This window comes from Bacillus rossius, chromosome 14, assembly GCF_032445375.1.
Source record: "Bacillus rossius redtenbacheri isolate Brsri chromosome 14, Brsri_v3, whole genome shotgun sequence".
NCBI lineage: Eukaryota > Metazoa > Arthropoda > Insecta > Phasmatodea > Bacillidae > Bacillus > Bacillus rossius.
The window spans coordinates 35552820-35569462 of NC_086341.1; the positions used below are offsets into that span (position 1 = coordinate 35552820).

Below are 16643 nucleotides of genomic sequence, written 5' to 3' on the forward strand. Positions count from 1 at the left end.
TAATATTACTCTTGTGTGGCATTTGACACGTTGGTAAATTTTCGATAGTGTGTCTAGTAAGGATGGGCAAAGTTTCAAACAAAGTAAAATAAACTATTTTTAACATTCTACTTCGGATGTGAAAACAATTTTTCATGTGTCTTCAAAACAAAACCGTTTCTATTTTTAGGTTTTTTTTAAAGTTGTTAGTAATATTTTGGGTAGGTAGAGGATAGAAATAACATGTATTGTGCCCTTAACAAAAGAGAACATTAAAAAAAAAGCTTAACCTAAGCACAGCAACATGTGAAAACCTTTTAGTATTTGTGCTCTTTGTGAGTGCACCCCCGTCTGAAAATACAATTTTTTAATTCATATATTTACATTTATTTAATACAGAATTTTTTTCCTATTTAGTATGAAGTAAAATACTGTATTTTCTTATTTGTAAAATGATAATTTTATGCAAGATTGAAAAATTGAAAGCCTTTTACTTGTTTTATACAACAACTGGTCTGTTACATGACAGTACACCAGCCCCTCGAAGTAACGCTGTTCGATTAGCGCTGTTTTGAAGTAACGACGCCAATTAATTAGGGCATGATTTGAAGTAGCGCAGTCATATATTCAAAGAAGCACTCTTTCTCGTCCACATAATTTATTTTATTTTCATACGTGCACAATGTAACAAACAAACTGCAACAAATTAAAAATAAGAAGGCACTTGTGTAACATAAACATTATGACGAATCAAAAAAAAAATTACCTTTTTATGTAATAGTTATTCGCTTCCATCGCATATTTTTAAAGCCTAATTAAAATTGCACAGTAAATAATATTTCATAAATACATTTTCCGACGCCTACGTGTGTGTTTAGCTAATGTTTATACATACTACGTCGTCTTGCAACTCAGTAGCAGCTCTAGTGGGAAATGCCGGAAGCTTTCGAGGCTAGTTCACATCTTGCATGACAGTCTGCGCTGACTCCTAGTCGTGCATACACGAAGTTATTCTTATTTTAGAATCAATTTCAATATAAACTAATTACTAACCTAATAAGTACTACATACTTTATCCTGTGTTACGTAAATTAGTAGTTTTGAAAATATGCCGAGTGAAAGTGCGGGTTCGTTTTTGAGTGTCGAGAAAACTCAGCGGAAACGTTTTAGTTTAGAGTTTAAATTAAATGTGCTGAAAAGAATTGATTCTGGTGAGCGACAGACTGATGTGGCTAATGCCTTGGGACTTCCCGGTTCAACAGTGAGGACAATATTAAAAAACAAGGAAAAAATTCTAGAGGCCACGGCATTAAGTGCACCGTCCCAAGCAACACAAATATCAAAGGCGCGCCCGAGCATAATGGTAGAAATGGAGAAATTGCTAACTATGTATTTTTATTGATGACAATGCACAGCATAGGATACCACTAAGTGCTGATATTATCAAAGAAAAGGCACGTAGTTTATATGAAGACCTAAAGGAATCGTTCCCTTAGGAATACAATGCACAGAAATTCCAGGCCAGTAATGGATGGTTTAATAATTGCGGAAATCGTTCAAATCTTCACAGCATATCCATGAAGGGCGAGGCTGCGAGTGCAGATGCTGTAGGTGCACAAAAATTTAAGACAGAACTACAACAGATAATTAAAAAGGAAAACTAAGGAAATCAGTGAACAAGTTTTTAGCCTAGGAAACAAAGTGGGACTTAACATGGACTTTGACGATGTCGAAGAAATATTAAATGATACTGATGGCCTTTCAAATGAACACTTAATCGCTTTCGCAGAGCAGCAAGAAAATGCGTACAAAGAAGAGGCGAGTGATGAAACTCAGCTTATGCCTACATTAACGCCCAAAATTATTAACGAGGCACTCCAAATTTTTGAGAAGGGATTTTAAATATTGCGGCGAAACGACCCAAACACCGAGAGAAGTTCAAATCTGATTCGAAGCATGGACAGTTCCTTAAATTGCTACAAAGTTTTATACCGGGAAGGCAAAAGGGCTGCAAAACAATGTTCAATTGACTCATTTTTTAAGAAAAAACCGAAAGTATACTTTGATGATGACGATGCAGGACCTACACACAAACAATAATAAAACTTTTGTGTGTTGTTTAGTGTTGAAGTTGGCAGACATGCATGCTATAAAAACAGTTGCGAATTTCGTTTTACACCCTTATTTACGCTATTGTTTTAAGATAGCATTTTGTTAATAGAAAACGTAAAATTTATTCTTCTCTATTCTTAAACATTCAAACAGAGCTTATATGTTAAAAATAATATTATTTTTAACTAAAAAATGTGACGTATACACGTGCTTCGTAAGGAAATATGAGGTTACTAGGCTATGTACAGTTCAATTATGCCGCCTGCAATTTAAATATAGTATTATTTTAGGTTATTTGAACTTTAAATGCAATTTATACATTTATATTTTTCTTAAATTCTATTTAGATGTGTTAACAGTATGTAAATACGTACATTAAACGAAATAAATGTCATATAAGGAATAGTAAACAAACGGATTTCAGTGGCTGGAGAACCAATTATTATGAATAACATGCACTCTTATCGCAAAAACGTATTTGATTAGCGCTGTTTTGATTAGCGCTCTATTTTCCTGGAACGAATTAGAGCGTTACTTCGAGGGGCTGGTGTACTAACAGTTTTGCATGGAGTCCGTATACTTGGCGGTTAGACTTCTAGAGACACTTTTTTTTTTTAAATTTCATTTTAGTTTTGAGTCAAATATCACAATATTCACAAATATAAAATATTTTTCTAATTGAATTTTAATATAGAGTAATTTTTTTCCCCTACGCTTCACAGTAGTCCAAGAAAAATTGTTCCAAAATACAGTAAATAAAAAAGGGAGTAATATACACGGAACCATATCAAAGAGGTGTAAAACCAAAGAAATTTAAAAAAAAAAAACAAAAAAAAAACAGACAATGCATTTTATTAAACCAGTAAATTTTATTTTAAGTTTGAAGCATGTTTTGTTGATCAGGTTGTATAAATAGAGTTGAATATTATAATTTTAAATTGTAAGTATTAATAATTTGTAAATTATAAAAACAATAAGTTAATAGTGTTGCAGAAACTAGTAATTTTCTCAATAGATTATCTTAGCTTCATAGTTCATACATTTTACTTTTTTTTTTTCCCCAATAAAATGTTTTTGTGAAGGAGTCTGACGTGGTGTAGGCCTGTGTATTGTTAACACATAATTTGTAAAAATATTAAATTTGAAATGTTGAATAGAATATCAAATTATTCATGTATTTTGAATATTAAATTTTTCACAAATATTACATATTTTTTTTTATTAGCCAAAGCCCCTTAACAGCGGTACTTAAGGTACGGTTTCATGAAGTCCAAATGTGGCCGAAAATAGAATTGAATAGCTATTCATAGAATGATTTCCCAAGTAGGTCAGTTCTTATTACTGAATAACCTATCTCTTCTTTTAGTGTCTTGTCATTTGCCGGAAACTACTGCTCATTCACGTTTTCAGCTTCCTCTCTTTTAAGTGAAGATGGATGGAGTTCCCTTTTTCTGAAATAAAATAATATTTGAGCAAGAAACTTAGTAAATGTTTATTTGTAAATTTAAAAAAAAATAGCATATTTACAATTTTAGGATACAGTTTCTTTTTATGTAAAATATTTTCCCTGAAAAGCTGAACAGACATTCCCAGAGAATTGTATCTAACTGGTAGCTGACATATACAATTCTTTTTAGTATCTTCTGTAGAGATAAATCATGTAGTCGTTTACAAATATGTAATGTTTTTAATTTCTGACTTTCCCTTCCTACAGTATTTTTCTTTAAATTTCAAATTTGTCAAACTATAAAGATTTGGTGGTGTTTTGAGGATTTGAGAATTTTATTGGTCTGTTTGCACGTAAGATATCCTTGTGCAGTAACTATTTGCCTGTTGCTTGCAGGCCATCGGGCTTGTGGAGAACCAGAGTGACTGGTATCTCGGCAAGCTGTGGAAAAAACACCGCCCGTGGCCGGCGCTGGGCAGAGGGTATGTGAATGGAAAATATTAAACTTATTTTTAGACCGATCAGTAAGGTTCTGCAAATTTTTTTTTCATTCGAATCAAAATTCAAATTATTTGTGAATTTGGAATATTTAAAACATGCAGTGAAAATTTTTTTTTAAAAATGCAAATACAGTGAAGGCACAGATATATGGAACCATAATAGAGTGGTGTAAAGTGGAAGGAAATAATAATAAAAAAAATATGCCAATACTTTTTTGAAACCAATAACTTTTAAGTTTGAAAATCGTTTGTTGATCAAACTGAATATGTACATAAATATAGTGTATTTTTAATCATTTTCAGTCAAAATCACAGATAATGTACTAATTTGCAGAAAGCAAATCCAAATTTCTCAATGTTACACTATTTTAATTTAAATATTTTTGACGAAGTCCCACGTGGTATATCTATTGATAATGAATAATCAAAACATTTATTTACTTTGAAATTTTCCATCAAAGTAATAAACAATTTCAAATTTTTTTTTGAATACTCTCACTCCTCTAAAGATTGGTGCAAGCTATGACTAATATTCCTTATCTGTTTTCTTTAACATTTTCAGGACAATTCTTGTTCGTGAAATGACAAAGTATTTTATTCTGTCAGTTGGCACTCTTATTCTATACAGGACACTAAATTCCTTCATCTTAAAATTGTGATAATGTGTGTATGTTCGTATTGCATACCATTGCCTAGTATTTTGAGATGTACATAATTTGTAAAAAAAATGAGACAAAAACATTTTATTTAATTATTTTGGTTTTTGAATGCAAAGTATTAAGCAAATAATGGCATTTAAATTAGGCATGTTTAATGCATTGTAAAATATAAATGTACGTTGCTGAATTAAACTGGGTTTAATGTAACTAACAGATGTGTATTTGTAAACTAGATGTTGGCTGGATTTGTGATATATAAATTAATTAATTAAGCTGATTCATGCATAAATGTACATAGATTTTAAGCAAGGTTTTTTACTTTGTCATGAATGTAGTAGTATTAAGTGTTGTGTTAAATAAGACGTAACTGTGGTATCATGCTGAATGTTATTCTGCTTCACACAGCAAACCAATGTTAGCAGTCATGTTTTTCTAACATAACTACTTTTTCTAAAACATTATTTTGTGTGGATCTTTTTTCTTGATATGGGCCAACCTAATTCAGTTTTTACTAGTGTGTCATTTCATTTCCAGTTTATGTTTTTATACCGTTAATTTCAAAAATCAAAAGTGTTCATATAAGCCCAGTGGCTTATTCAAAATTTATTCACGGGAAGGGTTTGTAATAATTGTCTGTCTCATTTTCTTTCTCAACATTTATTAACTTATTAAAAAAATTTGCCAGTCAAATTACTTACTGGATCCTAATTGCATTATGATTATTCTGTGCCTTGGTTCAAAATTCATTTTTTAACGTCCCATATTTGAAGAGTTTAAGAGTTCAAACAAATACTTGGTAGTTTTATTACGAGGCTTGTAGAAGTGGAACAATCCCACAATCCACACATGCCGGTTCTATTTATTACGAGGCTTGTAGAAGTGTAACAATCCCACAATCCACACATGCCGGTTCTATTTATTATGAGGCTTGTAGAAGTGGAACGATCCCACAATCCACACATGCCGGTTCTTGTTACTACGAGGCCTTGTATAAGTGGAGCAGTGCAGACGGGCCTGGCGGGAGTGCGGGAGTGCGGACGCGCGAGGGACGCGGCGGTGACGGGCCTGTGGTGCGTGCCAGGTTCAACACGGGTGTGATCCTGCTGCAGCTGCAGCGGCTGCGCGACCTCGGCTGGGGCCAGCTGTGGCGCCTCGTGGCCGAGAAGGACCTGATCACCATGCTGGCGACCAGCCTCGCGGACCAGGACATCTTCAACGCCATCATCAAGCAGCACCCGCACCTCGTGCTCACCCTGCCCTGCCAGTGGAACGTGCAGCTCAGCGACAACACCCGCAGCGAGATCTGCTACAACGAGGTCACCGACCTCAAGGTCGGTGCGCCCGCTGGGTTCTCCTGCCCTGGGGTCAGCCCTCTCTAGGTTACCAACCTCACGGTCAGTCCCCGCTGGGTTCTCCTGCTCTGGGGTCAGCCCTCTCTAGGTTACCAACCTCACGGTCAGTCCCCGCTGGGTTCTCCTGCTCTGGGGTCAGCCCTCTCTAGGTTACCAACCTCACGGTCAGTCCCCGCTGGGTTCTCCTGCCCTGGGGTCAGCCCTCTCTAGGTTACCAACCTCACGGTCAGTCCCCGCTGGGTTCTCCTGCCCTGGGGTCAGCCCTCTCTAGGTTATCAACCTCACGGTCAGTCCCCTCTGGGTTCTCCTGCTCTGGGGTCAGCCCTCTCTAGGTTACCAACCTCACGGTCAGTCCTCGCTGGGTTCTCCTGCTCTGGGGTCAGCCCTCTCTAGGTTACCAACCTCACGGTCAGTCCCCGCTGGGTTCTCCTGCCCTGGGGTCAGCCCTCTCTAGGTTACCAACCTCACGGTCAGTCCTCGCTGGGTTCTCCTGCTCTGGGGTCAGCCCTCTCTAGGTTACCAACCTCACGGTCAGTCCTCGCTGGGTTCTCCTGCTCTGGGGTCAGCCCTCTCTAGGTTACCAACCTACGGTCAGTCCTCGCTGGGTTCTCCTGCTCTGGGGTCAGCCCTCTCTAGGTTACCAACCTCACGGTCAGTCCTCGCTGGGTTCTCCTGCCCTGGGGTCAGCCCTCTCTAGGTTACCAACCTCACGGTCAGTCCCCGCTGGGTTCTCCTGCCCTGGGGTCAGCCCTCTCTAGGTTACCAACCTCACGGTCAGTCCTCGCTGGGTTCTCCTGCTCTGGGGTCAGCCCTCTCTAGGTTAGCAACCTCACGGTCAGTCCCCTCTGGGTTCTCCTGCCCTGGGGTCAGCCCTCTCTAGGTTACCAACCTCACGGTCAGTCCTCGCTGGGTTCTCCTGCCCTGGGGTCAGCCCTCTCTAGGTTACCAACCTCACGGTCAGTCCTCGCTGGGTTCTTCTGCTCTGAGGTCAGCCCTCTCTAGGTTAGCAACCTCACGGTCAGTCCCCTCTGGGTTCTCCTGCCCTGGGGTCAGCCCTCTCTAGGTTACCAACCTCACGGTCAGTCCTCGCTGGGTTCTCCTGCTCTGGGGTCAGCCCTCTCTAGGTTAGCAACCTCAAGGTCAGTCCCCTCTGGGTTCTCCTGCCCTGGGGTCAGCCCTCTCTAGGTTAGCAACCTCACGGTCAGTCCCCTCTGGGTTCTCCTGCCCTGGGGTCAGCCCTCTCTAGGTTACCAACCTCACGGTCAGTCCTCGCTGGGTTCTCCTGCCCTGGGGTCAGCCCTCTCTAGGTTACCAACCTCACGGTCAGTCCTCGCTGGGTTCTCCTGCTCTGGGGTCAGCCCTCTCTAGGTTAGCAACCTCACGGTCAGTCCCCGCTGGGTTCTCCTGCCCTGGGGTCAGCCCTCTCTAGGTTACCAACCTCACGGTCAGTCCCCGCTGGGTTCTCCTGCCCTGGGGTCAGTCCTCTCTAGGTTACCAACCTCACGGTCAGTCCCCGCTGGGTTCTCCTGCCCTGGGGTCAGCCCTCTCTAGGTTACCAACCTCACGGTCAGTCCTCGCTGGGTTCTCCTGCTCTGGGGTCAGCCCTCTCTAGGTTACCAACCTCACGGTCAGTCCCCGCTGGGTTCTCCTGCCCTGGGGTCAGCCCTCTCTAGGTTACCAACCTCACGGTCAGTCCTCGCTGGGTTCTCCTGCTCTGGGGTCAGCCCTCTCTAGGTTACCAACCTCACGGTCAGTCCTCGCTGGGTTCTCCTGCCCTGGGGTCAGCCCTCTCTAGGTTACCAACCTCACGGTCAGTCCTCGCTGGGTTCTCCTGCCCTGGGGTCAGCCCTCTCTAGGTTACCAACCTCACGGTCAGTCCTCGCTGGGTTCTCCTGCTCTGGGGTCAGCCCTCTCTAGGTTACCAACCTCACGGTCAGTCCCCGCTGGGTTCTCCTGCCCTGGGGTCAGCCCTCTCTAGGTTACCAACCTCACGGTCAGTCCCCTCTGGGTTCTCCTGCCCTGGGGTCAGCCCTCTCTAGGTTACCAACCTCACGGTCAGTCCTCGCTGGGTTCTCCTGCCCTGGGGTCAGCCCTCTCTAGGTTACCAACCTCACGGTCAGTCCTCGCTGGGTTCTCCTGCTCTGAGGTCAGCCCTCTCTAGGTTACCAACCTCACGGTCAGTCCCCTCTGGGTTCTCCTGCCCTGGGGTCAGCCCTCTCTAGGTTACCAACCTCACGGTCAGTCCTCGCTGGGTTCTCCTGCCCTGGGGTCAGCCCTCTCTAGGTTACCAACCTCACGGTCAGTCCTCGCTGGGTTCTCCTGCTCTGAGGTCAGCCCTCTCTAGGTTACCAACCTCACGGTCAGTCCCCGCTGGGTTCTCCTGCCCTGGGGTCAGCCCTCTCTAGGTTACCAACCTCACGGTCAGTCCCCGCTGGGTTCTCCTGCCCTGGGGTCAGCCCTCTCTAGGTTACCAACCTCACGGTCAGTCCCCGCTGGGTTCTCCTGCCCTGGGGTCAGCCCTCTCTAGGTTACCAACCTCACGGTCAGTCCCCGCTGGGTTCTCCTGCCCTGGGGTCAGCCCTCTCTAGGTTACCAACCTCACGGTCAGTCCCCGCTGGGTTCTCCTGCCCTGGGGTCAGCCCTCTCTAGGTTACCAACCTCACGGTCAGTCCTCGCTGGGTTCTCCTGCTCTGGGGTCAGCCCTCTCTAGGTTAGCAACCTCACGGTCAGTCCTCGCTGGGTTCTCCTGCTCTGGGGTCAGCCCTCTCTAGGTTAGCAACCTCACGGTCAGTCCTCGCTGGGTTCTCCTGCTCTGGGGTCAGCCCTCTCTAGGTTACCAACCTCACGGTCAGTCCCCGCTGGGTTCTCCTGCCCTGGGGTCAGCCCTCTCTAGGTTACCAACCTCACGGTCAGTCCCCGCTGGGTTCTCCTGCCCTGGGGTCAGCCCTCTCTAGGTTACCAACCTCACGGTCAGTCCTCGCTGGGTTCTCCTGCTCTGGGGTCAGCCCTCTCTAGGTTACCAACCTCACGGTCAGTCCCCGCTGGGTTCTCCTGCCCTGGGGTCAGCCCTCTCTAGGTTACCAACCTCACGGTCAGTCCCCGCTGGGTTCTCCTGCCCTGGGGTCAGCCCTCTCTAGGTTACCAACCTCACGGTCAGTCCTCGCTGGGTTCTCCTGCTCTGGGGTCAGCCCTCTCTAGGTTACCAACCTCACGGTCAGTCCTCGCTGGGTTCTCCTGCTCTGGGGTCAGCCCTCTCTAGGTTACAAACCTCACGGTCAGTCCTCGCTGGGTTCTCCTGCCCTGGGGTCAGCCCTCTCTAGGTTACCAACCTCACGGTCAGTCCCCGCTGGGTTCTCCTGCCCTGGGGTCAGCCCTCTCTAGGTTACCAACCTCACGGTCAGTCCCCTCTGGGTTCTCCTGCCCTGGGGTCAGCCCTCTCTAGGTTACCAACCTCACGGTCAGTCCTCGCTGGGTTCTCCTGCTCTGGGGTCAGCCCTCTCTAGGTTAGCAACCTCACGGTCAGTCCTCGCTGGGTTCTCCTGCTCTGGGGTCAGCCCTCTCTAGGTTAGCAACCCCACGGTCAGTCCCCTCTGGGTTCTCCTGCCGTGGGGTCAGCCCTCTCTAGGTTATCAACCTCACAGTCAGTCTCCTCTGGGTTCTCCTGCCCTGGGGTCAGCCCTCTCTAGGTTATTAACCTCACGGTCAGTCCCCGCTGGGTTCTCCTGCTCTGGGGTCAGCCCTCTCTAGGTTAGCAACCTCACGGTCTGTCCCCGCTGGGTTCTCCTGCCCTGGGGTCAGCCCTCTCTAGGTTACCAACCTCACGGTCAGTCCTCGCTGGGTTCTCCTGCCCTGGGGTCAGCCCTCTCTAGGTTACCAACCTCACGGTCAGTCCCCGCTGGGTTCTCCTGCCCTGGGGTCAGCCCTCTCTAGGTTACCAACCTCACGGTCAGTCCCCTCTGGGTTCTCCTGCTCTGGGGTCAGCCCTCTCTAGGTTACCAACCTCACGGTCAGTCCTCGCTGGGTTCTCCTGCTCTGGGGTCAGCCCTCTCTAGGTTAGCAACCTCACGGTCTGTCCCCTCTGGGTTCTCCTGCCCTGGGGTCAGCCCTCTCTAGGTTATCAACCTCACGGTCATTCGTCTCCGGGTTACCAACGCCTATAATTTCTACTACTTTGAGGTCTGTACCATGCTCCGACTTGTTGCTTAATCAGGCAAATCCACCTCAGGGATAGATGCACCTGTCATGTCATCGTATCCATTGCGAGCCTCGGGATACGCATGCCCAAAATGGGCACACAACTGTGGGCCACATATAGCCACCGACCACCTCTTTTGATTAAATTAGCAGTTATGTTTAAATTGTACCTTATGTTAGTGACTTTGAAGTTTTATTGAGGTAAATGAATAGGCAGGGTGGCAGTCAGTGCTCAAACCTGCCTCTGCTGAGAGCAAATAAAAAAATTGATAAATAATTGGGAGCAAATTAATGTGAGATTCAGGAAGAGGTCAGTTTTTAAAACAATGCTATTTTTGTGTTATTAATTTTTTTTACTCTTAAAGATAATTTTATCCAACAAAAATTAATCAAAACCTTTTCTTCATAATTATTTCATCAAAACAAATCAATTTAGACTGATTAATGATTTACTTTTAGAATAAAATAATTTGTATTAATTATGACTAGGTCAGAACTATTCTGAATTAAAATAATTAGTTTCTGTTGGTTTGAAATAAATATATATATATATATATATATATATATATATATATATATATATATATATATATATATATATATATATATATATATATATATATATATTAGGGATGGGAAAACCGATTCCTAATTTCATCGATACCTACCGATTCTACTTAAGTAATCGATAATCGAGAATCGATGATAAAAGTCGATTCCCGCATGTAGCAAAAAGAATTATTTCACAACATTGCAAATCTGTCAGATACAATTATTTAACGACTCTTTGAGTGGGGTTATGACTGACTAGACGCATATACAGCAAAACCCCTTATTTGCACTTTTCATGGGGACAAAGTAAAAAAGTGTAAAAAGCGGGAAAGTGTAAATAAAGGGAAAAGTATAAAAAGGAGTACAGTTTACCTTATTTAGAATTTTTTTCCTTTTGTTTAATAGCACATACTACAATGCAGGTACAAACACACTAACAACAAATTTTACTTTAGTATTTAATCAATTATTAATTTACCACATTTGACAAAAATAAATAAAGAATGAAAGCCAAAATGTTTTTCTGATTACTTCCTAAAAAATAAATTTGAAATTTTCTTCTGCTTGCTTTTTTAGCTGTTCAAGGAGATTATTTGCCTCTCCAAATTATAAATACAGTTGCAACCGGCAGGGTTTATAACAAATACGGGCTACATACATATTGCTCACAGTAAAAAAATTTTTTAAGAAAAGGTCGCAAATTGATGAATATTTACCGTCAATAGCGCGCCAAACGCGGAGAAAGGTCATTGTACTCGGTCAGCTGCTGTAACGACGCGGCGGCGCATGCGCACTCTATGCTCCGCCCAGACTCATGACGCCATCAGCCGCCAACCAATAGATGCGAGCTTAGCGGAAAAAAATATAAGCTCCACCTCCCGTGTACCAATTTTATCCAGTTCTAATACCAGTTTATTGGTATACGCACCAGTTTTCTCGCTGCCGTGACATGTTCAAGTTTACGTTTATCATGATGTCTTGATACCAATAATTAATTATTTACGATCCCCAGAAATAAATGGTTAGTTTAAAAAATATGGCGTCAACTGTACAATACTTCCCAAATTATAAAAGACGTATAAAACAGTTACCAAGACACCGCTCATTTTATCTTGTGAAGTTTATGTCTCGTACCAGTATTTCGGCTAAGTTGTGACATAAATACAGTAACAGAACTTACAAGCAGCCATGTTTGTACATTCATGAGTTTACGTTTTTCCCTCGTGCATTTTAGATTGTCTCTTGCTATAATTACTCGTACTTTTACACGCCTAGGCTTAAATTATTACATGTTTAGAAATAAAAGCAACTTTTCATGTTATAAAATATGTATATTTTGCTATTTAAAATGTTCATTGCCTACTAGCTCCACGGTATTTTCTGGTTGTTTATGGTTGTTACGTGACGTAAATAGCGGGATTGATTCGATTTTTGAGACGTAATTCGCGGGAAAGTATTGTATTGGACTATATGGGAACCAAACGGGACCTGAAGAATATAGTGCAAATAACGGGAAAACGTAAATAACGGTAACGTAAATAAGGGGTTTCGCTGTATAACAGTCATATTTCCCCAAATAAACAATATCTAAAACTTTGGTCAATGTTATACACAAGTCAAAGTACAAAAATTATTTATAAAAAAATTATCACTGCATATTAGTAGGGGCCTGTTCTTTTCGCGATCGCGATTGAACGACGATAAACGCGAAATCACAGTAAAATACAGTTTTTACGCAAATCGCCACAACACAGCGTTTTTCCACGAAATTTAGTATTAAAACGCGAAATCGCAATGTTTTTACGGGAAATTTAAATACTGTGTAAAAGGTTTGTCTCGTCACTGGTAAACAAACACCGCAACATGGCCGCCATTGAACATTAATCATAAATGCACTAAAGCAAACAAAAGCTTACACACGCTCACGTTATAATGTTAAACCCAAAAATATACTGTAAAAATACGCAAAACTACGGCGTTTATTTTCCTTTCCGGCATAATGTTTGGATAGATAAGACAAACAGGCGAAGTTTTAAAGTCCACACGCACACCGCTCGGGGCACTGACGTCAGCTTGGAACAGCGACACCAAATAAATACAAAAGCAAGCAGATGATTGGCGAAACGGTGTTTGGAACAGCCTTACGTGAGTGGCCATATCACGTCAGCCGGGGGCGCTGGCATATACACTAGAGTCCCGTTATAGCGAGGTGTCACGGTTTCGGGTTTGATCCTCGCTATAACCGTGTCCTCGCTATAACCAAATTGGACAAATTTTGGCCCCCAAAAAATAAAAATTAACCGAAAATAGCATAAAAATTGTGTTTAAACCTGTATAATTAGACAATAACAGGTTATATTAACAAAATCTTAATTTCTGTGAGCAGATGTGTGAATTCTCTTTAAAACGATACCCCATAAGTACGGATGCGATCACCGATTGCGTCAAAATAACCAGAATACCCTATCAAGCCACGTAAGTATAGCATCTCAGCCCGCGGCCGACGCAGCATTGTCCTGCTATCTATTGCCGACGCGGGCTGTCTGCTGGCGGCCATGTTGGTTCGGGATGTTGCTGACAGGTGGTGCTAGTGTAGCGCGACGATTTAATTCCTTACAAAATAGCAGGAGTGCGGCTGCGGCAACGCACGTACGCCTCAAACGTAATAGTCGCTGGAAAACTATACTTTTTTCATTTAAAGAAACCTGTCAACTTTTTTAGAAAATAAATTTGGGAATAAACTCAAACCATCACCACCCCTTTCTCGGACAGATACCCCAACAACTGACCGAAACAAAAGTTAAAAGAAAATTGCCCTAGCGATTCGGAAATAAATACGGTAGTGCCGACTAGAGGTGTAAAAGTAACGAAAAAATGCGTAACCGTATGTATTTGTTGCTATAACAATTAGTACTCATTACTATCGTTACGTTACTCGTTACTTCTGATACCGCATAACATGCTATGTTATGTTGCAGCAACGAATCCAGTCGTATTGCGTACGCGTACAGTATGACGTCGCGTAAATAATAATAAATAGAATATAAACAATTAACAATATTTGATAATTAATAGTTTTTGTTAACCAAGAAACAATTAAATTTCATTAGAGCGGCTTTTTGATATTATCTCTTTTAAGATAACCAAAAAAAAAAAGTGAAAATACGCGATTATAAAAACAAACATACATATTTCTAATTTGTAAAAAATACTTTCTTACGTTGTTTCTGTTCCAATCTCAAACTTTGTCTACACACGGCACAGATAACTAACGGAAGTTTGATAAAAGAAAGAAAGGATGGGATTCTATTTTTAAGCCACGCACTTAGGTGGCGACTGCACGGCTGAAGAATGTGACGCGTCAACGGCAAGATGTCTAGTGGCGAGCGAGAGGGGTGGAGATAAAGCAGACAAATAACAAAAGCGCGCTACAAGCGATCACGCCGTAAATTCCTCAAAAATACCTCGTTATAGCCGTGTTCTCGCTATTACCGTGCTCGCTATAACGAGATTCTACTGTAGTTGGAACAGCATCGTAGTATCAAGCAGATTATCGGGCGAACCATGCTACTTCTTCACCCAGCCGTACAGGGCAGCACAAGCATTTTAAATCGCGCCAAAAAGCGGAAAAATGTAAACAAACATTCATTTTTGAATGGTGTGACGATGACAATAACAACGAATGAATTTGTGTTTCTTAAACGTAACTTAACGCCGAAATACCACAATCAAGTACAATACTTTCATTTGCTAGTTCTCTAGTTGTTGCTTATTTTTGTTACTGTTTCATTTACAAATTTTTTAGATAATTTGTACCCTTCTCTAAGTTAGGCAAGTTGTATGAAGGAAAATAATTTATACTGCTCAAGGAAAGCTTAAATTTTTTTTTATATAGTTTATTCCGTATTACAAAACAAATTTTAGAATAGTTTGATCCCTTTGGCATATGAGTCATTAACTTCTAATGATGCAAACATTTATATAAGTTAATATTAATAACTTAGTTGTGTACTCAAATTTGATAAATATGAATTTATGATGTATGCTACATCATATATGTATTGAAAGCTGAAAAAAAAAAATGTTGCAAATAGAATTTGAATTATTTAATATTAAGTTAACTAGGTGAGTATCGAGTATCGAGTATCGAGAATCGAAGGATTTTTTAAGGAATCGATAATCGGGTATCGGAATCGAAAATTTTGGAATCGTCCCATGCAACCCCAAACAAAGTAAAATTAATTTTTTCCAATCCAGTCAGAGACATTTTAGTACAATCTTCATTCTAACAAAATTACATTAATTGAATTTAATGTATTAAAAGATTACATATTTGTGATATTAGTTAAAATTTTCTATGATATTAATTAATTTAATGATTTTAGTTGCACTTTGGTGTTTTATTATGCTTTTCGGTGTTATTTCAGTTAATCGCTATTGGGCCTTGAGGTCGCCAACCATGGTCACGTGTTTCTAGGTTATTGACCAATAAGGTCAGTCCCTTCCAGGATCAAGTAGGGTTCACGTCGCACAGCAAGCTTCCAACTGTAACTCTTATCTCCTTCAATGCTCGACTGTACCCTACATTTTCCATTTTTTTTTCTTTGAGGTTAAGTTTATTTCTAATTTTAGAAACACAAAAATTTAACAAGTGAGCTAGGGTGGTTAGTTATCGAACTCTTTAAGTTTTACTGCCTGTCTTTTAACAATTAGCAGATACCTAACTTGTAGTTTGTGTCTTTCTGCAGAATTTAAAAAAAAAAAAAAAAAAACATTATTTATGTACTATTCTTGTATAAGGAAACATCTCTAGGTACTACCCTGAAAAAAATATGAATAACACAACATTTTGTGTAAGGTTGAGTGTTATACATTGATTAATCTCTCACCCTCTATTTTTGAGTATTAAACTGTTATCTACAGTTTATACTAGGGATTATTAGTAAAACTTAACCTTTTAAGGATCGGTCATACACACCATGTTAAATAGTTAATTTTCTGGTCATTATCATTAATTTAGGGCTCCTGTAAATTTTTCATCATAGCTCTCCTAAATTTTAATTTTTGATTCAACTTTTCTCATCAAATATTTAATAAACTTTTTGAGATGTAAAAGTATTCATGTTTACAAAAACTTCTTGAATGACTTTATACTGCAATTATATAATATTTGGTAAATATCTATTGATATTATTGGCTCTTAATTAATTACTGTGACAAGAAAATGAAATGAATAAAAGGGCGTGGGATACCAGATATAAGTAAAATTGTTTTCTACAGGTTATCCACTGGAATTCGCCGAAAAAATTGAAAGTGAAAAATAAACATGTGGAGTTCTTTCGCAACCTCTATCTGACCTTCCTGGAGTACGATGGCAACTTGTTGAGACGTGAGCTCTTCGGCTGCAACAACACGAAAATATCGTTGAAGGAACGAGAGCTAAGCAAGGTAGACCCAGTCTTCTTTTACTCTGCACTATTTTTACTCTGAGTAAGTTAAGGTTTATTAAAACACAGCTGTTTGTGAGGGTATCAGTTTGTTCCAAAGCTGCCGGTATTGAAGAAATAACAATTCTTCACATTTGCTGTTTTTATGATTCGTTCGTATAGACAAGATTTTATGGTTATATTTTCATGCCTATTTCATTTTTAAAACAGGAGATTTCAGTGTTATTGTTTTCATTTTTTATTAAATCTGTTTATTACAAAAAAATGATAGTATTTTACTGAACAAATATGACACTTATATTCCATGATACTAATAATCTCCAAAACAGTTTCACTTTGACTGATATATGGTGAGCTTTTACAATATAATGGTTTGTAATAACCATGTCTAACTATTCAAA

The 16643-nt window shown here is 40.9% G+C and overlaps 1 protein-coding gene across 2 annotated transcripts in view; it reads left to right on the top strand.

Annotated features, from left to right (window-relative positions):
* LOC134538766 (xylosyl- and glucuronyltransferase LARGE1-like) overlaps window positions 1-16643 on the top strand; it is a 61620-nt gene that overhangs the window by 14048 nt on the left and 30929 nt on the right. For both annotated transcript variants that reach the window (XM_063380251.1, XM_063380252.1), the window contains exons 6-8: window positions 3935-4020; window positions 5779-6028; window positions 16076-16243. In XM_063380251.1, the coding sequence (XP_063236321.1) occupies window positions 3935-4020; window positions 5779-6028; window positions 16076-16243 (504 nt within the window). The remainder of the gene's footprint in view (window positions 1-3934; window positions 4021-5778; window positions 6029-16075; window positions 16244-16643) is intronic.